This window comes from Daphnia carinata, chromosome 9 (assembly GCF_022539665.2).
Source record: "Daphnia carinata strain CSIRO-1 chromosome 9, CSIRO_AGI_Dcar_HiC_V3, whole genome shotgun sequence".
Classification (NCBI taxonomy): Eukaryota; Metazoa; Arthropoda; class Branchiopoda; order Diplostraca; family Daphniidae; genus Daphnia; species Daphnia carinata.
Genome location: NC_081339.1, coordinates 8,097,218 through 8,124,264, shown reverse-complemented (window position 1 = coordinate 8,124,264; position 27,047 = coordinate 8,097,218). Strand labels below are relative to the sequence as shown.

The 27,047-nt window shown below is 44.5% G+C and overlaps 4 protein-coding genes across 4 annotated transcripts; all 4 read right to left on the bottom strand.

Annotated features, from left to right (window-relative positions):
* Nucleotides 1-1,962: 1,962 nt before the first annotated feature.
* Nucleotides 1,963-17,729, bottom strand: LOC130700852 (trithorax group protein osa-like). The gene is made up of 14 exons (XM_059496995.1): nt 17,692-17,729; nt 16,769-17,554; nt 15,774-15,872; nt 10,564-10,867; nt 9,860-9,973; nt 8,862-9,275; nt 8,362-8,793; nt 7,896-8,293; nt 7,499-7,818; nt 6,403-7,390; nt 6,013-6,081; nt 5,501-5,804; nt 5,271-5,378; nt 1,963-5,102 (listed from the first exon to the last, which is right to left on the bottom strand). The coding sequence occupies exons 2-14, from the start codon at nt 17,465-17,467 to the stop codon at nt 2,344-2,346; spliced, it is 7,008 nt and encodes a 2,335-aa protein (XP_059352978.1). The 5' UTR covers nt 17,468-17,554; nt 17,692-17,729; the 3' UTR covers nt 1,963-2,343.
* A 1,888-nt stretch (nt 17,730-19,617) lies between these two features.
* Nucleotides 19,618-21,164, bottom strand: LOC130700659 (mpv17-like protein 2). Its single transcript, XM_057522642.2, has 4 exons — nt 20,733-21,164; nt 20,108-20,346; nt 19,898-20,026; nt 19,618-19,822 (listed from the first exon to the last, which is right to left on the bottom strand). The coding sequence occupies exons 1-4, from the start codon at nt 20,902-20,904 to the stop codon at nt 19,745-19,747; spliced, it is 618 nt and encodes a 205-aa protein (XP_057378625.1). The 5' UTR covers nt 20,905-21,164; the 3' UTR covers nt 19,618-19,744.
* Nucleotides 21,165-21,434: 270 nt separating this feature from the next.
* LOC130700660 (large ribosomal subunit protein uL13-like) lies at nt 21,435-22,867 on the bottom strand. Its single transcript, XM_057522643.1, has 5 exons — nt 22,749-22,867; nt 22,343-22,473; nt 21,913-22,168; nt 21,734-21,856; nt 21,435-21,562 (listed from the first exon to the last, which is right to left on the bottom strand). Exons 1-5 carry the CDS (start codon nt 22,767-22,769, stop codon nt 21,479-21,481), a joined length of 615 nt encoding a protein of 204 aa, XP_057378626.1. The 5' UTR covers nt 22,770-22,867; the 3' UTR covers nt 21,435-21,478.
* An 826-nt stretch (nt 22,868-23,693) lies between these two features.
* On the bottom strand, nt 23,694-26,189 carry LOC130700646 (cytochrome P450 315a1, mitochondrial-like). The gene is made up of 7 exons (XM_057522628.2): nt 25,855-26,189; nt 25,529-25,779; nt 24,921-25,104; nt 24,481-24,846; nt 24,178-24,420; nt 23,901-24,113; nt 23,694-23,838 (listed from the first exon to the last, which is right to left on the bottom strand). Exons 1-7 carry the CDS (start codon nt 25,963-25,965, stop codon nt 23,731-23,733), a joined length of 1,476 nt encoding a protein of 491 aa, XP_057378611.1. The 5' UTR covers nt 25,966-26,189; the 3' UTR covers nt 23,694-23,730.
* Between the last annotated feature and the right edge of the window lie 858 nt (nt 26,190-27,047).

Sequence of the window (27,047 nt, the reverse complement as noted above, 5' to 3'; positions counted from 1 at the left end):
ACATGAAATATGTGGTCAGTTGTTTGCGTTAGTAGGCTACATTCATTAGATTAGATAACAGATCCAAGCTTTACGGTAGAAATGTGTTGATTTAATCTTAATAAATCTGTAACAGAACAGACGAAAGGATGGCGCTCACATCGAATTTGTCTGAAATACCGAAAAAGCTTGTGAAAGACCAGCAAACGTCTCCTGGTCGCCATGACTCTCCTTATCGATGCGGTTCACGATCATTGACTAAAGCGCCTGTTATTCGATACGCATGCGGCCGCCACCGTACATACTGGAGTTTGGAAAGAAAGCGCTGATTTTCGTATTAGATATACAGTGATAATGCTAGTTATATTTTGGTGTTGGACACATTTTTTTTTTTGGGGGGGGGGGGGGGGAGGCAAGAATAAAACAACCAAATACACGTTTTAAAAAACAACTGAGAATTGATTTCATCATTTTTTTTTGGGGGGGGGGCACTAATGTGTCATCATTAAAGGAACCTCGGTAGAACGGGAAAGTGACGTGACAATGAAAGATATCGTTATTGTCTGGATGTTTGGTAACATTTTGTTTTTGAATTCACTTGAAGTACGTTCGAGATCTCTTGTGTCGATTCGTCTAGATCTACGTGAGTTGAAAAAGTAAGATGACGTGTCATGACTGGAATAACAGTGGGCAAGAAAAGTAAATCAACATAATTAGGCCCTATACTGTGACGTCCAACCGAAAGCCGCTTATCAAACAAATAAAAACAAAATGTCAACAAACCAAATTTGACGATTGCTGTGCTCCCGACGAAATGGTTGGTGGTTTACAATTGTTTGTTCGTCTGCACTGTATATTATCTTGTAAACGATGTGCAAATACTGTTTCCTTTTGTAGCAGACGACATAAATGTCATCGCGATATTGTGTGGATTACCCAACATGAAACTGATTGACGCGGTGTGTGAACTTTTCCAAGTCAAACGGACATGGGGGTTCAACCGTAGTGCATTTACCTTACGCAGAATTTTTATGTCCCTCGAGTATCGAAGATTTCATGTCAGACTACCTGAAGAATTCGAGGAAAAGAGAAACTACTTCCAAACAGCCATTTTTACGATCCTATGTACAGTCACATGTATTCTCCATTGTCCTACAATGCTTTTCCATGGTCACACGATGAACAATACAATTTGAAATAATACAAAAATTGGGATGAAACCAAGTATTAAAAAAAAAGTGGTCACAGAAGAGGAGTAAGACAAGGTTTTGTGGGGTTCGAAACGGGATTGTTCCTCGAGGATTTTCTATTCTGACCCTCAGAGGTCATTTGCAAAGATTTTCGTTTTTTTTTTAAATTCCTCATGTTGATAAATATTTTCTTGCCATTACTTTTCAATGTGTTTTTTTTTCTCTTTTATTTATTGTGTGTAGACAAAAATGTTCAGGGTTTCTTCAGATTTGACCCTGGGGCTGGACTACATCTCTTCTGGTTCATCACAATATTATCGAGGAGTTTCATAAAGATCGATGAAGGAAGGGTGGGAGAAATAAAACTTGGCAGACAAAAAAAAAAAAAGGATAATAAGAAAAACGTTGAAGATATTTTTTCACAGCAATACAAACAGGTGGTAGACGGCCGTCCCACCTGCCCATTTTTTCTCGTCATTTTGAAAGCTCACGTTCATACACAAGACACTCGCACATTCGCAGACTTTTGACGGAGGCGAAAAGGAAAAATACGCGCCGAAATCCCTCAACGTCGCAACATTTTTTTGAATTTTCGTGGGCCATTGTAGAGCAGTATTTTGTATTTTCAGCAGTCACATGATCGTAGCATTAAGCCAATCACATTGCGTGATCGTGGCTTCACACACACACACACACACACTAAAGAAACTTTCACAGCGTTTTTTTCCTTCTCACTTTCTTTCTTCTTTCCGCTCTCTGTGTCTTCTCTCATTTCCACACGTTTGACAGAGAATTTCCCGACGAGAACCAAAAAGAAGAAGAAAATAAAAAACAAACAAACCAACAAACAAACAAAAAAAAAAATTAGGTAAGAGGTGAAGGTGGTGTGTGGTGATGCGCTGTGTAAAAAAAAAAAAAAAAAGAGGAAAAGAGGGATATAGAGGCGGGCGAAAATATTACAAGGAATGATAGCCAATGCTGGTGAGATTTCCGTTCGCTTTTTTTGTTGTATCAATAATATAATATTTTAATTAATTAAAAAAAAATGAAACAAAGACTCGATTCCACTCATCAATTATCTTTGTCTTATCGTAGTCGCCGTTCGATATTGTTGTTTTTTTTGATGTCGCAAATTGCCGGGGGGTCAATCTGTATGTGTGTGTGTGTGTGTAACTCATTCGTCATCACTGTTGCAGAGGTAGAGACTTTTGGAGAGGAGAGCGGCCACGCTCTGGTCCATGATTTGCGACATCACTAAAGCCAGAAGCCGTTGCTCCAGCTTGGCCAGCAATGGACGCGACTCTGGGTGCCGGGCGATGTGGAAAAGGGTTGATGCCGCTCGACGCAACATGTCCAGGCTCGTACCCATCGACTCTGGATTCTCGCGCAGCGCTTGAATGCCATGTTGGCTGGCCACGGCCAGCGCGTTGGCCTCGGCTTGTTCGACAAACGAGACTAGCAGGGCCAGACTGTTGTTGTGCAGGGCAATCAGCCGGGCCATGCCTGAATCTGCGGCCGATAAGTAGTAGAGCAAGTTGACGGCAAATTCCCGAAGCACCTGGTCCTCGGTGCGGCAGAGCGACCGCGTCAGGAAGTGGACCAACTTCTCCAGTCGCAAGAACGGCGGAGTGGCCAGGATCAAGTCCATGTTGGCGTCCATCACCATCAGTTTGCACAGCGCCTCCAAACTGAGCCGCTGGGGAGACAGCAACGATGTAGAATGGGGACCGAATGAACTGAAGGGATCTTGCGATTGAGCGGACGGGCAAACGGCCCAGTGGAGAAGACCGTCAATCACAGGCCGAACAATCTCTTCCGAATAAACGGACAGATCTAGCTGACCGGCGATGTTAGCCATCAGGACGAGGACGTTTTCACGGAGGGCCAGCAGCGTGTCCCACCACCAGTCCGTTTCGCACTTGCTCAAACCCGAAGCCGATCCGCTGGTGGCCAGCGAGTCGACGGAAGCAAAATCGACATCCTCTTCTCGATCGTAGTTCTTTTGGTGCGACGATCGTAGCGGGTGGTCGTGATGTAGCAAAAGGATCTTGCCAACGATGACCAGCAAAGTGGAATTCTTGGCCAACTCTGTCTCGTTACTTGGCACAAAGCTTAGGCTGCGAAAGATATTCGACAGGGCCAGTGCCCGCCTGGCCAACGCGTCTTGGCTGTCGTCTACTAGGTAGAGGCTGCTCTCATCGCGCGTGTAGCATTCATCTTCGTATTCGTCCATCTTGCGTCTTTTCAACGTTCCGTGGGGGTCACGGATGATCAAACGGCTACCACTAGGGAGGGTAATCACTGTCGACGAAGACTCTGCTTGCCGGACGGCTGGCGCTTTCGCGGCCGGCTCTCGTCTTCCTTCCGCCAATTCGACGGGTTCCTTCTTCACCTCCGCTTCTTCCAGTCTGCTGGGACCGGCAAGTCTGGCCGCCTCTTCGGCATCCGATTGTTCCACAGCTTTTTCTTGATCCGGCGTGGAAGACGCGTCCTCCTTTTTGATCCGTTTGAGGACGTCGGCCAAATTGCGGCTGGGCTTTACAAGACAATTTTTCGCCTGAACTGACGTTGGCTGGCCGGGCTCTTCGGGTTGCTTCTCTTTGACGCCATCCGGTTCGACCTGGCGTTCCGTTTCGTTGGCGTGTTCCACAGTGTCTGGCTGCTCTCTCTTGTCAATTTTCTTCAGGACTCGGACAAACGGGACGATGTTTAATTCCGCCGTAAAGTGTGTGACAATGTGCTGGGTCGTATCGCCGCCACCAATCTGCCACTGATCCATGCCGCTTTCAAAACCGTCGTGGACGTCCCAATCCTTCTTGACATCGACGACAAAGAGTTCCTTGTCTCGTGGGGCAACACCGACTTTTTCCCCGCGTCGCGTGTTCATCGACCAGTCAGGTCCGTCGAGGAAACGGACGCGTTCACCAGCCAAATCGCTCCCTTTGACGGCGCCCAAATCGGCAACGTCCATGCCGTCAGGCTCTGCTTTCCGTTTTGGCCAATTCCACCAAGCATCTTCCTCCTCTTCAACGGCCGTCCCGCTCGTCGCTGGGCAACTGTCCGCCGCCGGTTTGATAGATCTCTGCTTCAATTTGCATTTGAACTCTTCGACGCGGTCGTAACCAATTTCCATGTCTTCCAAGATGGTGAATATTTGCGACAGGCAGCGCCGAAAATGTTCCAAGAGAACTTCCGTCAGACCGGGCATGTAGGACAACGTGAAGTAGTGGACACTGGCGTCGTCGTAGAGCAGAACATTGAGGACGTCAATTGCCCAGGTAGATTCAGCCAACAGACCAGACTTCAATGCGAGGTAAACTCTCCAGGCATCTACTGGAACAACATCGGCCCGGCAGAGGCGGCGGCGCTTGGCCATCACAGGCACAACAGCTTCGACCGAATCTGGAGGGAAATACGATTCGCGTTTGGCCGAGTAGATTGGCATGTTGGCCGTTGGTCCAGGTGGCATGCCCTGTGGAAAATTGGCCGGTCCGGGCGGACCCGTCATTGGTCCCTTGCCGGAAATCGGTGGCATAGGGTAAGGTTTCCCGTCTGGAGCGCGTAACGATGTGTAGGGCGGCCGAGGTCCCATGAACGGCTGTCTATTGTTGGCCATCGTTTGCGGTCCAGTCCACGGTTGTGGTTGTTGCGGCGTAGTTTGTTGTTGCGCCGGTTGTTGCTGTTGTTGGGCCATCGGGTGCGGGGGCACCGCCACTGCCGTCGGTGGCCCTTGCTGATGGCTCGTGCCATTGATTGTGGTAGCCGGAGTGGCCGGCATAGGTCCAGGATACCTTTGGGCTTGATCCCAAGCTGGATTGCGAGGTTGTGGTGTTCCAGTTGGTGGAACCCAAGGGGCACCGACTGTCTGAACCGGACCAGGACTATTACCCTGCGGTGGGTACTGATTTACGTAGGGCGTACTATTCCTCCAACCTGTTTTAACATGAAAGAAAGTTTAAAAAATTAGGTTGACGTCTTCAATGAATTGATGTGATAAAAGAAGCGGGGGATGCAGTTCTGCCATGAATGGCGGGCATGCGCAACGACACACACACACACACACACACACACAGACAATGTGAAAAGAGTGCTGTCACTCGCCTGTTGAAAGATTGCTACAAAAACCCATCATTCCACCCGCTCCACCACTCGACGTTTGATCACTGGAACCAGCCGTACCATACGGTGACCGGTAAGCTCCGTAAGAATCTGGGTGGAGCGCACCGATCATTTCAACATCAGAAAATTAGAGTAGAACATTATACCATTGGCGATTTTAAACCCCTCCCCTAACGATTATGTAAACAAAGAAAATGTCATCATGTCCTTACCAAACGAAGGTTGTCGTGGTTGTTGATTGGGAGCTGGACCGGGTGGTCCGTAAGGTGGGTACGGTCCCGATTGCGGCTGCTGTTGGTTTGGTGCGCCAGGGGCGGATGGAGCACTCGGGTTGGGTCCAACTGGTGCACCCGGTGCACTGCCGACTGGTGGGTTCATACCCGTCGGTGCAGGAGTGGATTGTCTCGGTGGCATACCAACCGGGGCAGGACCAGGAGTTCCAGGTCGAATGATTCCTGGATAAGGCTGACCAGGAGGTGGGCCCAAACTGGATGGTGCAGCTACCACCGGATAACCCTTTAAATAAATAAGATCAATCGTATTATTTTGATCATATTATTCGAGTTTTTTTTTAGATTTTTTGATTTTAGTGACATTATCAAGACCAATCCACGAGTTAACGAAAATTAGAAATCAAGCGGAACGTAAATAAATCATTTAAAAAAAAATAAACAAAATATGATTAGGAAAAAAGAAATAGGAAAAACAAAAAATTCACACATACAGGCTGTCTATCGGAAGGAGGCGGAGCCAACAAGGTCGACGAGGCCAATAATTGACGCAATCCACTCCGCTGTAGTTGCAGATAAGCCACGTTTTCCAAGTGAAAAATTATGGTCGGAGTGGGATTAGGCGAAGGGAAAAAATAGAAAAAAAAACAAAATCGGAAAAATGAGAAACAAATTCGAAAAAACAAAATGCAAAAAAAAAAAAAAAAAACATAACAGAAAATAATTTTTAGAAACTGAATAAAAATAAAAAGGCAACCCATTCAAAACAAATTCTATTAAAGCGCCATGCTTTTTGTGTTACTTTCGTTAGTTCATGCTTTGTTGCCAAACAGAAAAAGAAATATCGATTAAAAAGCTGATCCTTTAAAATGAATTGAATTTACCTGGTACTGATCAGTTTGTTCGGGATAACCAGGAGTTCCAGGATTTGGCGCCGGACTTGGGGCTGGACTCGGACCGGCACTCGTACTGCCAGGCTGTTGAGTTTGCGGAGGCTGCGACTGCTGCTGTTGCTGGACGAGCGGCTGTTGTTGTTGTTGTTGTGGCTGCATAGATTGTGCGAGGGGTGACGGTGGTACCAACTGTGGCCCAGTGGAAGTCGTCGTGGCTATCGTCGCCGGATTGGAACTCGACGTTGATGTCGGAACGTTGGCCGATGCCGTAGGAGGTACAGGCGGTCGCGGTGGGTAAGGCCCCGATACTGTCGCACTTCCTGGGACGTGATTGGGTGGCATAAAACGGCCGTAAGGATCCGAAGGTGATGGCCCAGGACCTGGCCCCGGCCCGGGAGGTGGAGCTTGTCCACTTGGCGGCGCTTGAGGGTTGTAAGGTTCAGGATAAGGAGCTGAATACATTGTTCGATTTGGTGGAGTCGAGAACGGAGGATACTGCTGATTATTGGGGTTTGGGTACTCGTTCTGGTACGGATGGTGATACCCTCCCTGATTCGGATGATTGCCCGGATGATTGGGATGACCTGGATGGCCAGGATAACCCCCAGGTCGTCCATACATTGCAGGAGGCTGCTGTTGCTGTTGTTGTTGTTGTTGCTGCTGCTGCTGCTGTTGCTGTTGTTGTTGTTGCTGTTGGTGTTGCTGCTGAGGACGGTGGCGGAGGTGGGTGTGGCGGATAGCCGGGATGTCCACCTCTACCGCCATAATGTTGTTGATCGTCGAATGGATTGCTAGCGGCGATATTTTCTCCTGCATGCGGTGGAGGATAGCCGGGATAGTGTGCATTAGGGTATCCATCCATCGATGGTATCGGGGGCACTCCTCCCGAAGACGGGAACGAATCCTGACTGTTTGATGATCCTGCCGGCGAGGGCACACTGATTTTCGGCGCTGGTTTCTTCTTGGTAGTCGCTTCCACCTGTACAACAACAGTTTCATTTAATAAAAAAAAAGCAATCAAAATTAGCCACGAGAATGACGCACCTGATTGAGAATAGGCTGTGGATCTACGCCTCCTCTGTCAAACTTGCACTCCCAGGGGAAGAGACTTTTGGTGTAGTGTTTACGTAGCGTGTAGGCGGCGCTGGAAGAGGCACCAATGCCCAAAGTCTGAGCAATATCCTTCCACGCTTTGTTCTTGGTCACTTCCAGGAAACCACCTCGGTCCCGAACCAGCAGGTACAAACGGAAGAGGTCGAGCGGGTTCTTGGAAATGGTCGGACAAGCCGTTATGGGACTGCCCTTCTCCTCCATAAAGCGCAAAAGCTGATCGAGGAACTTCCTCCGGTCGGGGTGATCGTCAAACTCGTACATCCGCGCAAGAGCGTCACTCACGTGAGACGTTTTCTATTAAATGGAACGTTATTAATAAAACAGCCGGAATTTGAAGTTGTACATCAGGCGGAAAAATGCACTGCTTTTACTTTTACCGGCGAGGATGGTGTAGGCCGTGCCGAGACATTCCAATTGCCTACACCTGGGCCCGGACTGTGTACGTCGTTGTATTCTTCGTGTTGCGAAGATAAGGAGGCTGGACCCGGGCTGGGCACAGTGCTCTGCGGAGTTGGTGGATGACTGAGCATTTGGTGCGGCGGCAACGGCTGCTGTTGAGAAAAGGGCGGATGATGAGCGGACGGTGTCATTGGCATCGAACCGGTTTCTTTGCGAGAACGCGGGGTCGAAGGAGCCGAAACGTCGTCACCCGACGCTGCTGACGTATTCGACAGTGTTGACTGCTGCGAGGCCTCGTCCAGTCCAGCCACACCGTCTGGTCCCGTCGTCACCAGATTGGTAACGGGAGAAGCTGCCGACGGAGGGTGACCTGCTTGGAAATAGGACGGGGGGTTAAAATCGTTTATGACCTAGGAGGCCGTCTGATGCAATATCTACCAGCCATGCTGCCGGCATTGTTCATGCCAGGTGGAGGATAAGGCCCCATGTGCTGCTGCTGTTGCGTTGGCGGTTGTTGCGATTGCGGAAGAGAAGGCGGCGGCGGGCCTTGAGATGGCGCGGGAGGAGCTGGGCCCGGCGATGAAGCCATGCCGTACATTTTCTGCTGTTGCTGTTGCTGCAAATGATGCTGCAAGTGCTGCTTCATATAGTGGGGTGGTGTATGAGACGGGCCGGGAGGACGCGGGCCTGAAGTCGGCGGACCAGAAGGTGGTGGACCGCCTTTGCCTCCGTGAACTGGCATGGCGTGGACTGGGCTTCCGGGCGGTCCTCCAGGCATCGTATTGGCCGGTCCCCAGTTTGGTTGCTGTTGTTGTTGCTGCTGCTGTTGTTGTTGCTGCTGTTGGCGGGATTGGCTCATGTTAGGACCACCTTTAAAAGAAAAAAAAAATTCATTCAGGTAAAGATACGAAAAATGGAACCAAAAAATTAGATCATACCTGGTGGATAACCCGGGTAAGGTGTCGGAGGTCCCATGTGTGGGGTTATCGATCGGTTTGGGCCAGGGCTAGCAGGTGGCATCGGATTTTGGTTGGCATTACTGCTATTAGGTGGCATTCCAGCGCCTGGCTGCTGCTGTGCTGGCGGCGGGGGCTGCTGATGCTGCGGACCATAAGATCCGGGAGCAGGACCATAAGGACTGGGGCCTCCTGGTCCCATAGGTGGACGCGGATGTTGCATGTACATTGGATTGGGCAGGTACTGAGGTTGTTGCGGCTGGCCGCCTGGTTGCTGCTGTGGATGATGCATAGGCTGCTGCTGCTGTTGCTGCGGCTGTTGGTACGGAGAGCCACCCATCTTGTAGGATGGCATGCCAACGTGCGGCGGCGGCGGCATCGGTTGTTGATACGCTCCTATGGGAAAAGCCAGACAAAAAAAAATGAACATCAGTGACTACACACATCGATAAGGCTTAGGCTGTACAGTTAAACTACTTCTGGGGGGCGTCATCGAACCGCTTTGTTCCTCTCAAAAAGACCCGCTTCCACATCATCGATCCAACAACCTTTGACAGCGTTGGCTTTTTTTTTTTTATTTATTTGTTTTACGATTTTCCCCATTTATATCATAAACTGATAATTGGTGATCATCGATGATGCATTCTGGAGGAAGGGGGAAAAAGAACATTGTCCAAACTTATTCTTTTTTTTTTCACACATACGGCATCTAGTGCCTATGTTGGAGAAGGAAACTAAATCGCCCTTGACATTCATTGGGTACGAAAGAATAAAAAGAAAATAATAAAAAGACAACAAGGAAACACAAAGGATGGAGGTGGGTACGGAGAAAACCTTAAAAAAAAGGAACTCCCTCCCTGATCATTTTCTGAGGTCGTCTGACAGTCTGCGAAACAGGTGCGTGTGCCTCTCTATTTCCATTATTGACAGTGTCATTTATAACTAAGACTCTATGTATGCACATGTGCACTATTATATACCTTGGGCTGCCATGGGAGAATGACTCATACGCGCCGGCCCGCTATTATTATTATCCGATTGGCCACCCGGGCTAGGCGAGACGTGGCTGTTATTGTTGTTACTGTTCGGCGGTCCTGTAATTGAATTCACAAACAAGAAAAAATATCACGATTAGAATCAAAGTGCACGATTTTTTGTTTTGACTTGGTTGTTTTCGATAAGGGATGACCACATTCTTAATTCTTTCAGGGGTAGGCGGTTATTGTTGCGTATGTTGATGAGCATAAATGAGACAAGGGGCTTTCCCCAAGGTCACGCAGCAACAGCAGTCTGTATCAACGTGTAGTGTACGCACACATCCAATGCCATCACACAAACGGCCACACTTGACTTGGCATACTACTACGCCATCATTTGCTTTTAGAATGGGAGGCGACGAGGAGGAGGGGTGACTACTAAAAAAACTTCATTGGGGGATACCCCACACAACATTCTAACCATAAGCTTTTTTTTTCATCTTTGAACCTTCTCTTTTCGCACGTTTTCCTTCTTTTTTCTAGTGCCAAGAAAAACAAAACGGTGGAAACAAAACTGGTTTGTTTTCACACTTAACTGATTCCAACGTTCACAATCCACAATCACGTTTAAACAAAAAAAAAAAACTGTTTGGGTAAAATCGTTGGGAAATCTTAAAGAAATAATAAAAAAAAAATAGTGTACGAACCAAGAGCCGGGGACATGGACCGACTGGCGGGCGATGGAGCCGGTGGTGGGCGACCAACAGCCGGCGAAGCGACGGTCGACGTTGTCGAGCTCGTCGTTGGCGTGCTGCTGCTGCTGCTACTACTGCTACTGACGGTAGCTGTTGATGTGGAAGTTGTCGTTACAGTTAAAGACGACGTCGACGGGCTGCTGCTATTCCGTTGGATGCTGGATGTCGTAGCGGCCGTGGTGTTATTCGCTTCGGCAGATGGCTCTCCAGATCCTGGGCCACTGCCCTTGACGGGTTCCTGCTGCGATGGCGGCGGCTAATCATATGGAAATTTAAAAAAAGAACAACATTTTCTAACATTAGAACAAATCTTCTATTGGAATATTTTCAAGAGAAAACGAAAAAAAAAAAAAAAGGTTGGAAGTGGCAACAGTTTTTGAAAGTACACTAAGACCCAAACATCATGCGGACTAGTAGTGACATCTATATGAAAGTTGTCAGACGATGGGGAAAGAGAAAAAAAAAACGATCTTTGGCCGACGGAATGTCTATTTGAAAAATGAAATTTCGTTTGTCATCCGATGGACTCAACATTAACATCCAGGTGTTGTCGTGTGAAACAAAAGACGACCATTCTTAAAAGTCATTTGATTTCGGTATTTCTGACCCGATGGGAAAGAAAGAATAAAAAACGAACACCGGACTTAGACAATGGCGGTCGATGTAGGAGAGCGAAGCGGTGTCGTAAAAGAAAAAGAGACAACAATCAAAGAAGAAAACTCACGATCGGCACACGAGTTTAGATAATCACACATTCGCTCACTCGCCAGCAGACACACACATAGGAATACAATACACACCGACACGCACACACACACCACACGGCGAAATCCACACATACACACACACACACACCGGTCGATTCAATATCAAACAACACGGAGGTTGAGAAAGTCTGACGGCGCCCCCACTCGATCCGAGGCAGATTCGACTATACACACACCCGAACCCAACTGGCCAACTCTGCCACTGGCGCGCTGTAGTAGAAAAGGAAGGGAGGAGGAGCGCAGCAGTAGGAGAAGGATGGGAGTACCGCCAAAAGCAAGGGGAGGAAAGATAAGGGCCCCAAACGAACGGTTGGCAGGCAAGGCAGCTTGGGGGGCTTCATGCGCTTTGTATATACACTATATATATATATATATATATATGACCGCGTGTGTACTGGCTGGACTCAAGGTTCAGCCCTGCTGCGTGTGTACCATGGGGGAAGAAGATTGTGCTGTGTATGTGATGGGGAAAAAGAAAACGGGCAACGCAGAGAGAAAGGGAGGGCATTATAGAAGGGGGGAAAACGGGCTCCACAACGAGAGGGGGGAACGCATCCTGTGTGTGTTGCTGGGCTAATGCACACACACACACACTTCCCCACGGCTTTTGGGGTCGAGTCTTTCGACGAATAGATGTGAAGATGGCAGCAGCAGCAGCACTGATGTGTACAAGAAAGACAGAGAGAAATGCGCTCAAGAGGGAGAGAAAAAGAGAGGTCCTCCCTTTTCTCTCTTTCGCTATACACTATTTGCTAGATTATATATCCAACAAGGTAGACAAGCTCTCGGATGGAAAGATGGGGAATAAGAGATGGAAAACGACGAGAGGTTCGGCAAAAAGGGGGTCTTTTCAAATGGGCATTTGTGTTGTCGAGCTCTCGGAGAAAAAAGGAGAACCCAATCGTTCCATCCATGCCACGACGGTTATATATCGACTCGGCAGCAGCAGCACGAAGCCAACACACAAAGGGAGTTCTTATTTTTTTCTCCCTCGGCGTTTGCATCCGAGACTTACTTTGTTGTTGTTCCATATTTTCGAAAACCGGGAATTGCTGTGTTTGAGCCGACGGACACCACCTGAGACACGGAACATGGGCCAGTTATGGCCGACAAAACTTGTATAGTTCTAGCGAACGGACCTTGTCCCAAATTGAACAGATGGCACCATGCGCCAAAGTACTCGGAACAGCATGAGCAATTTTATTTTTTTCACAAAAAAAAATTTTCGAAAAGCCAATTTTTTTTCGTTTCGTCTATGAAAAACTCGAAATGCAGCAGAAATATATTTATGTATAAAACACACTAAATGTGAGTGTCTGTTTTCGTGTATCAGAGACGAGCCATCGGGCATCTATTCTATGCGTAGTGCATACCACGCGGTGAGTTGGTGAAACCCATTTCCCCTTCCCTTAGTCTTTTCTTTTTCCTCTCCCTTTCCCATTTTTCTTTTTTTTTTTTTTTTTTTTTGCTGGCGTCAGAGAACGGCGGCCATCTTGAACACGTCTCTAGCCAATAGCATCCTTCCCATGAGAAAACGGGCCAATCGTAAGCGAGATACCAGATGAAACACGCCCCCTCGCTTCCCACCACACGCTACTCGCTTTGGGTTTTCCAAGAACCACAGTCATCAACCCCACCTCCCAAAGGCTCGGGTAAAAATCTTCTCACTGATAGAAAAAAAAAGGAAAGGCAAGAAAAATAAAATAAAAAAAAAAGTTTTTTTTCTTTCTCTCAACCCCATGCCTCTTATTTCAGGGGTCTATCTCCTTTCTACCGGCATCGTCGCAGTCGAGGAAATTTCCACCACGAGGCACCAAATATATAAATATAAAGTAACCGGGTAGGAGAGAAGGAGAGAGAGAGAACCTCTAAACCGTGACAGGCCCCCCAAGTCCAGCTTAGAAGGGGTCCTTTTTTTTTTCTTTTTCTTTCCCTCCCCCTTCTCTCATTCCTTTTCTGGTGAACGCGCCAGCAGCAGTCGACAGGAAAAAGAGAAGAAAAAAAAGATGGGGGCGTGTATACACTGTTAAGGAATAAGGTAGAAAGAAAAATCATGGCGGGAACGGAAAACATTCCACCGGTTTTACAAAGAAAAGAAAAAGGCTCAAAAGTTGACCTACGAAAATTCAAATGTTCGTAATGGCTTTTTTTTTTCTTTTCAATCACGTGATGTTAGTGACGAGAAGTAAATTCAAAAAGACTATATTTTTGATTCCACTCTCTGTTTGTTCAACTCAGGAAAAACATCTCCGTGAGAGGGAAGGGAAAAAAAAAAAGATGGCGGACAAACGGTCACTCTGGCGAGTGGAATAAAAACACGTCAACGAGTGCTCCTATGGAGAGAAAAAGCTCTCTCGCGCGCGCGCACAAGTGATAGGAGGAAAATGCGCGTCTTTCTTTTCATTCCCCCCATCCACTCGTGTATTAGTCGACGCTGTCTCTTCCAACATCATCCGACGGATGGATGAGAATTGGAAGAGAACGCGTCTTCCATCTCTTTTCGTCTTTTCTCTGTGGAAAAAAAGAAAAGAAAAAGAAGACTGAACCCTCCCAGTCTTTCCTGGCTCTTTTCCCATTATCAGAGCGACAGTCTCTTCTCTAGACACGAACTTCTTGCGCCCGTTGAAGCATATCCTTCTGTCACACGTCAAAGAATTCTTCCAAACTACATTTTCGGCTTTTGAACTTATTATTATTTATATATATATATATATAAAGCTGGTCCATTATGAAAGGTTCCAAAACAACCAGCCGACAGCCAATTAAAGAGTAAAGAAGCGGAGTAGATATCAATCGTTTCACAGCGTATAAGCCTGTCGTGATTATCTCATTGGGCGGAAGAGGGTCAAGTCAGCGCGTGTCGTCTGCTAGAAAAATGCGATTCTTTTGCTTCTAACAATTGCCACAGACCCCTATGTCTGTCCGGCATACAAACAAACAAATAAAAGAAGAACGCGGGCGGAAATAAAAAGTACCGACGACGAAAAAAAAAACAGAAGAAAGAAAAAAAAAAAGCCCCGGGAAGCATAAAAGGCCTCGAGGAGAAACGTCCGTGCGTTTATTATCGCCAGCGTCGTCGTCTATCGACCCGCACGCAAGAGACCCCTCCCCAGTCAGGCTCCTCCCTATTTTTTTTTTTTTTTGCCCACTGCTGCTGAAATTGCCATCGCTGCATGAATCGCTTCTTTTCCTCCTAGCTGCCTGGAACACGTCGTCATTCCTTACACAGTTTTTTTTTTTTCCATCCATCCCAGGCACGGTGCTTTTAACACACAGACACGCTATCAGAGTGTGCGCAGCAAACATCGAGTTCCAAAACGATGACGACGTCGCTCAAACGATTATGTAGACTTTTTCTTCTTCTCTCATATTTTTTTTTTTGTTTGCATCGCTTGCAGACGAATCGGAGAAACGGCGGGAAAAAATACTAACACGAATTGTTTTCTTTAACGAACTGACAGCTCGTCAAGTTTTTTTCCCCCTTGACAGCAGAAAAAAGGGAGGACGCTGTTATGCGCCCTCCTTTGGCGGCCATTTTCCCCACTCTACTTTCTAGACGCTACACGAGTCGTAGAAGAAAGAATGTCATCGATTAGAGAGAACGATTCTAACGACTTCGACAACGCACAGGAAAAAAGAAATCTATAAAAATGAGGACATGGATTTGAATTACTCCCTCTTTTTGTTTTAAAGAACCACGTGGGGAACTAAACACTCTTTTTCAAACAGTTGTGTTTAGAATAATAATAATAATAAAAAAAGGAGGAGGGGGGAAGGAAAAAAAAAAGGGACAGGTGGTGGTACGCCGGTATCGGCAGAGCAGCGGGGTATGGTGAGATTAAAATGACGTCATGTGAACGCAGTCTGTGTGTGTAGGTCAAGGTCAGGAATCCCATCCAAACTCGTCACTTGCAACTTAAACAGTTCCTTCCTTCCCATCCTCCTCATTCCATTTCATTAACAATGGCCCATTCCCCCGGATAAACATTGGAATTCCCTCTCTGCCTCCAGCCCTTCAGTTTACTTACAGTATGGCTTGCGTATGGCTCGTAAAGCAAAATGGATAGATTCGGACAAGTACGTTTCCTCTTTTTCTTTTTTACTATCGGATAACCCTCAGGCGCTACCAAATCATATCGCCAAAAAACATTTTTGTTTTCCCCATTCAGAAGTGAAGGGCCTGGTGAATAAAAAGCCATCTCTTATTCAACGGCAAGAATAGAAGAGAATAACGATCACGAAAACGTATGAGAATAGAACCTCAAAATCTAAACTGGCGATCGTCCAATGGTCAAAGACAGAAATATCAACGACAGTGGCAAAATAAAAGGTCGTATTGTGCCATTTTCTTTATCTAGCTTCTGTTTGCTATTTGTGCCATACCCATGCTCTTACCTGCTGTACTGGTCCTCCACTAGGCGTGAGGGCGTATCGTTGCTGTTGGATTCCATGTCCTATGGGGGCACCAGGTCCGTATGAGGGATATCCTCCTCCCTGAACGAAAACAAGAAAAAAAAAAAAATTGTAATCAGTCGAAATGAATCCATCAACGGTGTGCCACCCAGAGTGAGGGCCGGACTCGAAAGGGATAGTTTATGCTAATAGTGACGTCACTATCTCTGTGGGGGGTTGCGTTTCAACGGGACAGGCAGAAAAAGGGGGTATTCCTCTTTGGCTACATCTTGCTCTGAAAGGACGATCGTCACTTTATTTCTTAATCACATTCATATTTCCCTTCAAGAAAAAGAGTTTCCAGATACTTTCTCCTCTTTCGGCTTCTTCCAAATGGCAACCAAATCTCGCCAATATAAAAAAAAAGGGGGAGAGGGAGGCTCAAAGACAGGGGTACAACGAAAGAAGGATGTCTGTCAATGACGTCACCCCCTCCCCGTCACTAATAACGGGTCAGTAAACATGGCCACGTGGCTCTTTTGCTCCAAACACAAGTACACACACAGACACACATATTCCACGAAATTTTTGGCAAACAAAATGTTCAATCACTCACTCAGCCTTCTTTCATTCAGATCCCTAGCCCCGACCTCCCATTCCATCTACGCAAATAGTTGGCGATTAAAAACCGTGCTGATCGAAACGTCTTCTCATCAAGATGCCTTAACTTAAATTATCCAATTCATTATGCGACCGTAATTGGATCAAGAACCACAATAAAGGTGGGTATGGACTTGCACGATGACAACAGCTAACGGGACGATCTGTTCATTACAGAGCCCACCCCCCTAAACTTTCCTTGAACCATAATGGTTCATTATTTGTTTCTAATAAATGACTACCCATGAAATAAAAATAAATCTAGTCAGATGATGCAATGTGCATTCTTTGGTTGAAAAAGAAAGTTTTCTACTGAAGATTATGGCTCATGATCTTACCTGCTGCATCGAATTGGGTGGAGGTTTGAATCCAGGAGCGAAATTCCTAGGCTGTTGAGGCTGCTGCATAGGCCAGCCAGAAGCTGGATGTGAATTTGGTGGTGGCGGCTGTTGTTGAGGATAATCTCCATAAGGATATCTTTGCACTGGCACTCCTGTTCCAGGCTGAAGAAGTTGGTTTAATGTCGGTGTTGCATATCTAGAAGGAGGATAACCTTGTGCAGCACCACCATGATGAACTGGAGGATAACTCGGCACTGGTCCACCAACAGGCCTTGGCATGGAATTCATGTAAGCCCCTGGTTTGGTGGCCACGGGGCTAGAGACATTGCGAACCAGGTTGCTGCCTGGATATTGTGGGTACGGGTAGCTGCCCTGCTGCTGCAATTCACCCTGCTGCTGCTGATGGATGTAACCATGGGGAGAATATCCAAATCCAGATTGGGCATTCTCATAGCCAGCAGCAGGAGAACCGTCTCCAGGATATCCAACAGGAGGCTTGTAGTAACCCCCACTTGATTGCAATTTGCTGCTGTCGTTCATGTCATGGGAGCCATTGTTGCTGATGGGGGTGGAAGTTGGCCCGTTGGAGCTGTTTGTCTCCATCTGAGCATCCACCCCGTTAGTGTTGGGCCCATCTAGATCCTTCATTTCGGGCCCATTTCTGGGAGCTTCTGCTTCAGCTTGGGTGCTGGCCATGATCTCCTATTTTATAAAGTCAGTTCACAACTGGTTCAGTTCCATCTTGAAAGAGAGTGAGCTTTAGATGGGGGAACGCAATACAACCTGGAAAGAACAAGTAAAAAAGAATGTAAGTTGCCTTTTTCGAAGAAGATGCTTCTAGAAATGCCTGTGTTTAAAAATGTTTTACTGCAAGACAGTACTAACTAAACATGATATTGGCATCCATTCCTCAGACTTACGCTCGAGTCGAGAGAACTTTTCGACAAGCAAGGAGAGTCTGGACTAAAGCACACTTGGCCTCACGCTGAACGCGTCGCTCGACGGGGACACTCACAACGGAGAATAGCACTGTGTAGAACACATACACATTCACACTAAAAACACAAATCAACACACACTTGATCACATATGCACACGATTTTTCCCTTTGAAATCCTCTTCTTTTCTTGTACTCTTCCTTTTTGGTCTTGTGTGGTGGTGAGGAGAGTTCACGAGAACAGAGAGAGCCGGAGCGCGCGCGACGCTTGGGTAAAAGCTTTTTCTTTGCAACTGACGTAAGCGAGTCAGCGCCGCAAGGTGGTGCCCCGACGACCAGAGTGTCAAAATTGCAAGAGGCGCGATTCAAACTTCACAGACAACACACTCAATCGACGTAATTTGGGCTGGTTGGCTCTGAGGCCTCTACTACTTGGCTATGCATTGCATCTTCTCTCTTGCCGGGCCATTGTCGTTTCTCTTCTCTGCTGCTTGCTCTGCTGCTGCGATGCTAGCGCCACCATTAGGTACAGCGCCTCTTCTCTCCCAAGTTTAGATTCGCAGCAAAAAAACGAAGAAAAAATTGCTTCTTTAATTCTCTTCCGTAATCATATCAACATTAATTTCTCCTTTGCTCAATTTCTTTGTAGTTCGTCTAAGTGTTTAGCTTAGTCTGAATTCGTAAAAAGCTGCATAATAGCCTTAAAACGTGAAAAATGCTTGGAACTCTTTTGATGAGGTATGCACGGCGTAGGGATACACAAGGGCTTCATTGCCGTCCGTTCTCTCTCTGTCCTCTTGCACACCACACTAGACGACGAAGTAGAACCGCGCCATGATAATGGCGCTATTGCCGACGGGCGGGAAGGTTCTGTAATCCACAGTCAGTCTCTTTTCTTAACGGGGCAAAGAGAATTTCAACCGTTTCCACTCGGGTCTTTCATGCAATTACACGTATAACATCATAGAAATATGAATTTACTACACCCATGTTTAGTTGTTAACGTATTTTCAAGTTAAAAAATTCCGAGCGACTAGATGCATAATTTTGAATCCATCTGGCATTTTTGGTTGTCGGTTGCTTCATACCAACCAAGACGGGCGTAGACGATTTCGAAAACAAAAAACAAGAACTTGCTAGCCCTGTCAAACAACACCTGGCGGGCATTGCAAATTCATTTTGTCTCAACTGCTGCTCTCGTCTACCTGTTGGTTTTGATTAGGCTTTTCCTGACTTAAGTTTTTTTTTTCTCTTTCCCACATATTGACATGTTGATGGACTATACTTTTTATAAGCGATCGCTTACAACATCGACTCTCATTAAACAAACTTCTTTAGATGGCGACAGAGACGAAACTCGCGCTCCCGGTTCGTTAAGCCATCAATCTCAAACCAGAGAATGAACAATAAAAACCCAAACAGGTTTTCTCAATCGAGCGCTTATTTTCTACTGATGGTCCCCTATTTACCTATTCAATGCAGCGCACCTGAAGCAGTGTGTTCAAAGCAACTGAATAGAAAAATTCTTGAAGAAGACATCGTCCAATGTTCGCTGCTAAATGTGGATAGCCCAGCAGATCAGATTGGGCATCTCCTAATGCTATCGAGCCGGCCAAAAAGTGGGGATTCCGTGAAAAGAGGTCCATTCAAATACGTGAGAAGATGGCTAATAAAATAATCAATCCATAGTGAACCACCATGTGGGTCAAGGTCACCACACACGAAAACAACTAAAAAAAGAGACCATTCAAACAAAGATAGACATTAGAGGAAGGGAAAAGAGCCAATAAAAAAAATCAAAAAAGGATTTGCTTAAGATAGAAAACAAATAAAGGCGAGGAAGGAAGTGGTGAATGAATAAAACAAAACAAAGGTGTCCCGTAAATGAAAAAAAACGTAAACCATTCAGTCGCTGGCAAGCAACTTTTTGGCAATTGTATGTGTGCCAATCGTCACTTGTATTCATCGTCAGAGTGCTTGCATTTGTTCGATGTGCAATTTTACATAAATACAACTATTTCTACATGAATGAGATTTCATTTTTCTACGTTTTCCTTCCGCTTGTGGTGGCTGGTAGGATAAAGATCAACTTTTTCGTTAAGTTTCAATCGGTCCTATTTTTTAAATGTAAGAAGCCGGTTACGTGTCTTTGTTAATAAAAAAAAGGCGGGGTGGTAAGTGTAGCTCACAAAATGTTTCGCGTAGGAAAGGAACACATTCCAAGCTACGGTAAAAACGTTGACATAGAGAACTCGATAGACAGCCGGAACTAGTAAAAAGTTGATCAATTGGCTAGGCGGCCAGACGATACAGTCTGTCTGTGACGATGGACGTAGTTTGGAAATACAATGAAAATAGTTATGTGATAAGTCTTTGAAACGTCGAACACGTATACTTACTAAATATACAAAAAGGAACTTTGATTTGTACTCTTCCCAGCCTTCCAATACTGAACAGCCTTCTAACATCCCGGCACCAACGAAGAACGATGCCGATGAGATGGGAGAGCAAATCAATTGATCTGCCACAATTTTTTTACCAACAGTTGTTAGAGTTCTTCCTGGGAGAATTCGATCCAGCCACGTATACCAAAGATGATTTGGTAGTCCTTGAACCAGACCAACCGTTCCCATTCGACCTGAAGAAATATTGCAGCAGAACCAATGAATTTTTAAATCTTCGCCTTTGACTGCATCCAATTTCGTCCTACAAATGGAAATTAACGCCATCTAGCGTTAGATCACTGCAGGGCTACATTTTAGCAAAGAAAATGTTAATCCTAAAAAAGCACAAATTTAATAGCTCTTACGTAATATCATCCAAGAACCTTTCAATAGAAATTTTTACTGTTTTGTAGCATTCTTCCAATCTTAGAAATAATAGCTAAAGGGTGTTTTTCAGGCTACAAAAACTAAAATGAAATCAAGAACATGCAAGATCCCAGAAATTCTGCAATTATATTATCATGCAAAACACGTCAACTTTTGACAAATAACCAAATTCTTATTGTAAACTGTAATTTACCTATTCTATCAACATCGATAGAATCATTGGTTTGACTAGAGTTGGTGAATAGTTCAATCCTTTGTTGTATGATATCTCCAGCAGTTAGAAGAATTCCACAACTAACAGTATTGGTAGCCCACAGGTACCGGCCGAAAAGCAAATCTTTCAACTTGTGATACCGAGTAAACATTATAAATAAAGAATATACTTTACAAAGCACAGCAAAACCCTAAACCCTGCCACAGCAAACCAGAGATTGCTTACTCACTCCTACAACGCACTTTAGCTAAGGACCAGAACAAACCCAATGTTATTAGGATAAGTTCTGGAATTAAACTAGAGATCACACTATTAGCTCATTTTAAATGAGAAACTGTACTCCTCAATTCTCACGGGATCCGAACGTGAGAAATTAACCCAAAGCCCTCTCGACTCCGATCTAGCAGTCGACGTGCCTGGCATTCACATGATCTCCACCAGATGCCCTTTTTCGACATTGATTCCATTCTTACCATGCTACAATCGCATAATCCAATAAAAATTGGCGGTATGACGCTACCGATATTTCCGTATTACTGAATTCATTGCAAAATCTGGGAAAAATTTAATATGACTAACGACATCGGGGTGGAAAGTTGCCCACAAACGAACTTTGTTTTGAAACATAAGATCACAGAGAACGCTCAGTTCAGCTAAACATCAAAACAATATATACAAGTGCGGATCGCAAATTGTGTATTGATCAATCCACGGAATCAGAACATTCATTTGTGTCCCATAGATTGAATCAGTTTCTGGTGTCGCTCAATTCGCGGGTACACTGCTTTCTTGGCCAATCCCTTGGTTCTCTGTAATATGAAGTTATTTTAGTGAGATACAGAGTAAATTAAATTTTGATAAAGAAAAATGAAGAGTCAGTTGGAAGTGCATGTTTGAATAGATCACGTTTTCACTTAAAAGGTGGGTAAATTTCATCACAATAGTAAAATTAATTGCATTAAAATTAGGTTCATATTTACCTGTTCAACCTTCTTCTTGCCATAAGCAATGGATGCCTTGATCTTGCGCTTGGCTTCAAGAGTGGCAATAACATCCTGGTACTTCCAACCAACCTCATGGGACAGGCGGCCAAGACGACAGTACTATACCAAAATGTGTGATTAATACACAGACAAATATAATAACTTTATAAGCTTACCTTGCGGCCAGGGGCCAGGCAAATAACCCTCAAAGCATGAGGAGCAACCTGCTTCTTGACACGTTGGTAACGAGGAGGTACACCTTCAAAAGCACGCACTCTCTTCAAAGCTTCACGTCCCCTGAAGGTTTTGTAGGGCAACATTCCACGAACTGAGCGCTTGAAAATCTTGGAGGGAGCACGGTGGTGGAATGGGCCTCTGGCAGGGTTGACATTACACCTCTTACGAAGAAAACGGAGAAACTTCAGCTTGTTCCTATGAAGAATAGGAGATTAATAGGTTCTGAAGATACTTGAAGTGTATGCAATTAAGTGTCGGCCTCAGTTGGTAGTGCATGTTATGTATGATCACCAGTTTCACATAGTTTGGTGTTAAATTTCATCCTTTAAAGAATATTATTTAGGTTTAAAAATATAGTTTTTTTTTTACCTGAAAAAGGTACCAGAGATTTCCATTTGCTCAGCCCTAAGCACGCGGACTTTGTGTCCATTGAGGGCTGCCTTGGCACAAATGGTTGCCAATCGTCCCATAAGATGCTCTCGGGCATCGATGATAATCGGCTGTTGCAATAAGAAACAATAAAAATGATCTGATTAGCAGGAGTCTAAAAATTCACTAATAATCCAGCAACTACTATGTAGCGAAAGTTTATATTTGTATATCTGACACGTGTAAAATGGACGCCATGGTTGCTTGTTAACAATAGTAAGAAAAATGTCTCAGTTCTCTAGTAACGGTGGCATAACTTGAGATCAAGCCGCAATACTTTTTAGACTAAAAGAACACAATGCTCGAACGAGAAACAATGACAAGACGAATTAGTTAAAAGAAAAACCTTGTTCGTGAAGCCCGGCATGATGGCTAGAGTAGAAGACCAAGAAATGGGTTGATGGAAGTGGACTCTGGGAAAAGGAAGTAGAGACTACGTAGTCAGTATAAGTGTTTCTGAATAATGCGCTGCAAACGTTAAAATTTATTTACTAACATAAAAATGAGAAAAGTCTAAGTGTATGTAAAATTGTTTATAGATTTTTTAGTTAATATTTCGTGTAATAAAATTATTTTAGTTTAAATGTAAATAAATTAAGGAAATATTTCATTTGGATAGTAGGCTGACTCCCAGAGTCAAGCGGGAAATTCAAATAACAAATGAGGGAAAATGACAGCGGTGTTGCAATATGTGAGATTCTACGTAATTTCATTAAAGGTTTCCGTTTTATCATATATATTAACGCTTATCAAAATATTATACACTTGCCATCGAATTTCGTTTAGCTTCCATTGGCGTCGTTAAGGTGCTGATTAGACGCACTACATCAGCCTCTTACATTATCTAATGATTTTTAAATCATCAGTTTTTTCCCACATGAAAAGATTTCGTGGGGTAGAAGCCTTTAGTTATACCCTATGTTATCATTTGTACACAACGTCAGTGTCTAATTGGTTAACGCAGGCACTGACCACCCACTGCATAAAAAAAAATATGGTACAAATTGACACTGAAAAATCATACGCTCAGCACACGAGTAATTTGAATTCAGCAAACATCAGTGAGGGGCAACGGTTTCATGTCCTGAAGTCTACTGTATTCTTTTTATATCAAGGTCTTTTGATCTTCGAACGTAAATAGACTTTTAGGACTATACAGTCGGAAAAGAAATTAAGGAACGACAACATCCATTATTCTCCTGTTTCAGTTTTTCACAATTGAAAAACTATGCAACCGAGTAGATTTTATCATACCATAATAGGAAAATTAAGATTGAGCGATGGGTAAGCATTGTAGTTTATTGATTTATTTTAAAATGGTGAAAAAGTTAAGAGCGAGGTCGTAAACGCAGTCGAACTGGTTGATCGACTGTGCCCAAAAGTCGCATAACCATTTTTACATGATTCACCGTTTGTAATGTAAATCTTGGTAGCGCCTGAAACGAAATACAGGTAAGTATAAGGCATCACATTTCACAGTTAATATCTTAGAACGTACTCTAAAAAGTAAAATGTAAATCTGAGCCTCGGCCAAACGGCGGCCTATGCAAGATCTTCTGCCATGGCCAAATGGTAATGAAGCAAAATGGTTCATCACCATATTATCGTTTGACGACGCCTGGCGATTCCATCGTTCTGGTAAAAACTGTTCCGCATTATAAAAATAACGATCATTTCGACCACTCGTGAAGATTGACATGAGCACTAAAGTCTATTATTAAAAAATCAGATCAATCCAGCGGGTTACCAAGACATAAAATAAATGTGATTTCAACCTCTGGTGGGATGTCGTAATCTCCGATGACACTGCATTCCGGTAACAAACGAGTGAGAAACGTAGCCACTGGATAGAGGCGTAAAGCTTCTTTAACAGAACCTTTTATCGTAGGGATATGTTGCCATTCGCTGCCTAATCTTCCCTCGGTCGGCTGAATCGATGCTATTTCCTTGAAAGCTTTTTCTTGCACCTCTGGATGTTGAGCCAGTAAGTAAAGAACCCACTGTGTCGTATGTGATGTCTATGAAAACGAATCAACAATGTTAGTTAAAGCAAAAATTTTTTAAATCATACGCATTACCGTATCAGCTGCTGCCAAGAACAAATCAGTTACAATGCGTTGAATGTCAACTTGACTCACTGTTTGCTGCCTCAGGCATGAAACAATACAACCATTAACTTCTTCGCTATCGTCGTTATCGGATGGAAATTTCTCCAGACATGACTGCGTTAGTCGGTCAGCTATTTCTAAGGCCTTTAGCGCGGATTGCTCAAAGCATTGCCACGCGTCAAGATTTAATTTAGCAGCCAAAGAGGGAGGAAGGAGCGTTAGGCGAGCACTACTCTCGAACAAACGCTGTAAATGGTGGGCCATTTCTGGAACATGACTTTGAACCATTTCTTGATCCAATCCAACGGTACGACCGAAAGTGGCACACATTAAACCCTGAATTATTTCGTCCACAGTAAAATTTTGAATTCATTATTTGTTAAGAGTAAAAGTGGAAATCGTTTTCATACCTGCACGAAGTAACAATACAGGTCACGTTCGAGGTTATCAAGTGTACCGTTTTCCTTTTGGCTCCACTGATCGAGTAATCGGTCAGCCACGTCGTAAAAAGTATCCAAATGACGATGGAGCGTAGCCATTTTTAGTAGAAGTGGACTTAAAATCTTCCTGTAGTGTAACCATTCTTCTCCTTGCCTTTAAAATCACAAAAAGATTTAATATTCATTAATAAAAATACCATTTTATCCTTAAACCTCTCATCTGGGCCTTTGTTTAAGGGCAACCCTCATCCCCTCTGTAAAAACCAGAGCTTTTCTTAACTTTCGGACCTTTTCGTCAGCGATCCTTTAGTCATACTTCATGGTTCGAGACGTTACACTTACTCAGGCGGACGCTGTCATAGCATGCTAAATTGGCTGCACGAACGGTTTGACCTGCAACCTCGCCCTGATTCTTTACCAATCATAACGAAAGAAAGGTTTTTGGGACACCCGGTATCGTATTTGTAAGATTTGGAAATCGCGCAGGGACAAAGCTATTTCATGCATATGGAATCCCTATTGATCATAACTGTAATGGGATATTTAGTGAGCTATGGTGCATTAATAATAGTACCTACATAAAAAAGAGGCCTCTTTTATAAGAATGTCTTTTGTTGAAGATGGTCCATGGTTCGGGAAGCATAGGTCGAGGATATGCCCCTTCAGCTTGGAAGACCTGTTGGTAAAGCGCGGGATCGGCTAGCCAGACAGCTTCAACGTGGCCTAACTTTTCCCTGAAAATCGGCCCTAATTGGCGATGTCTTTCATTAATGTAGAGATGAATCTGTGATACACCACCGGCACGGATCACATCCCATAATGTGCCTACCTATGCGTAGATGCAAATGTGGTTTTGGGTACTGCTCCATGAAAAAACAATGGACAAAAGGAAAAGACAAATTACCAATGGGAGTCCTTTGGGGGAAGGAATAGAATGGAAAGGGAGAAGCTTTGAATAGCAGCGTCTTCCGAATAAACTATTCCATGGAATTGGGGAGCGGAGACAGCGGCCCATTTATGAAAAAGATGTTTACTTTTCTTGACTAGCCTCAAACACTTGAATGCTTGATTATAAAAACAACACGAGATCACAACAGCTGAAAGTCACCTTTCATGCTTCAAGTTCACATTGCATGACCTTGATTGCAATTCATTGTATCTTAAAACTACCAAACAGTTGCTTTGGTTATTTTCACTATTTTAAAACCTTGTAACTCTCGTGTGTGGCGGCTTTGTGAATTTAGAGAAGACACTGGGAAGCTTCACTGACTTAAAAAAAAACGCAAACGTTTCCAATGCTCCCACTCCTTTCCCTCGCGGTTTTTCTGTTTTAGTCTTATCTGTCTGTCTGCGTAAGCCCCGCCTTAGTGAAGCGTCAGTTTGCTGTCATTGGTTGTTGTAGCCCTTAAGTTAGTTTGCCAAAATCGAGAGGAATAACAGCCCGAGGTCGTGGATGGTGTGATGGAATCGAAAATCAGTTCTTGTCTGCTAGTATTTAAAATCCCACTACATATTCTTTCTAAAACACTGAAGCTCGGTGGTGGCCTGTGCAATCTGGTATCACTTCGATTGGAAACTAATTTGCAAAAACGAATAAAATTTTTGAAAGCTCAGCACTTTTCCTCTGCATCTTTTTTTAAAGCGCAAAGAACTGCGTGTTTTGTTACATGTCGTCTAAAACTGCGTTCCTTATCTCCTGTAATATATACCTGTTAATGATAAGACAGCAGAAGAATCACTGGCAAAGAAGTAAGATCCACAATTCACGTAATGAAATGCCATTTTTGTTTCCATGTTGTCAGATGGCATTATACCGTTTGACCCCACGTTCGACATTGAACGGAGAACGAGAATTGAAAAAGTGCGAAGACTAGGAGGTGTGCTGTTATCCTTTTATGTTGACTGTCATGGCCACTAGGTGTGGCGAGTAAAATGTTTATGTTCAAGGGATACCTCAACGTATCGTGTACTCGTAGCGTGCAATTAATTTAACTAAAAAACGATAGTAATTCATTTTTTTCCTTTTCAAACTTACTAAGTAGTTTTCATAGTCGATTTACTATGTATTCCCTCATTTCGGATTCTTGCGAAATGGTT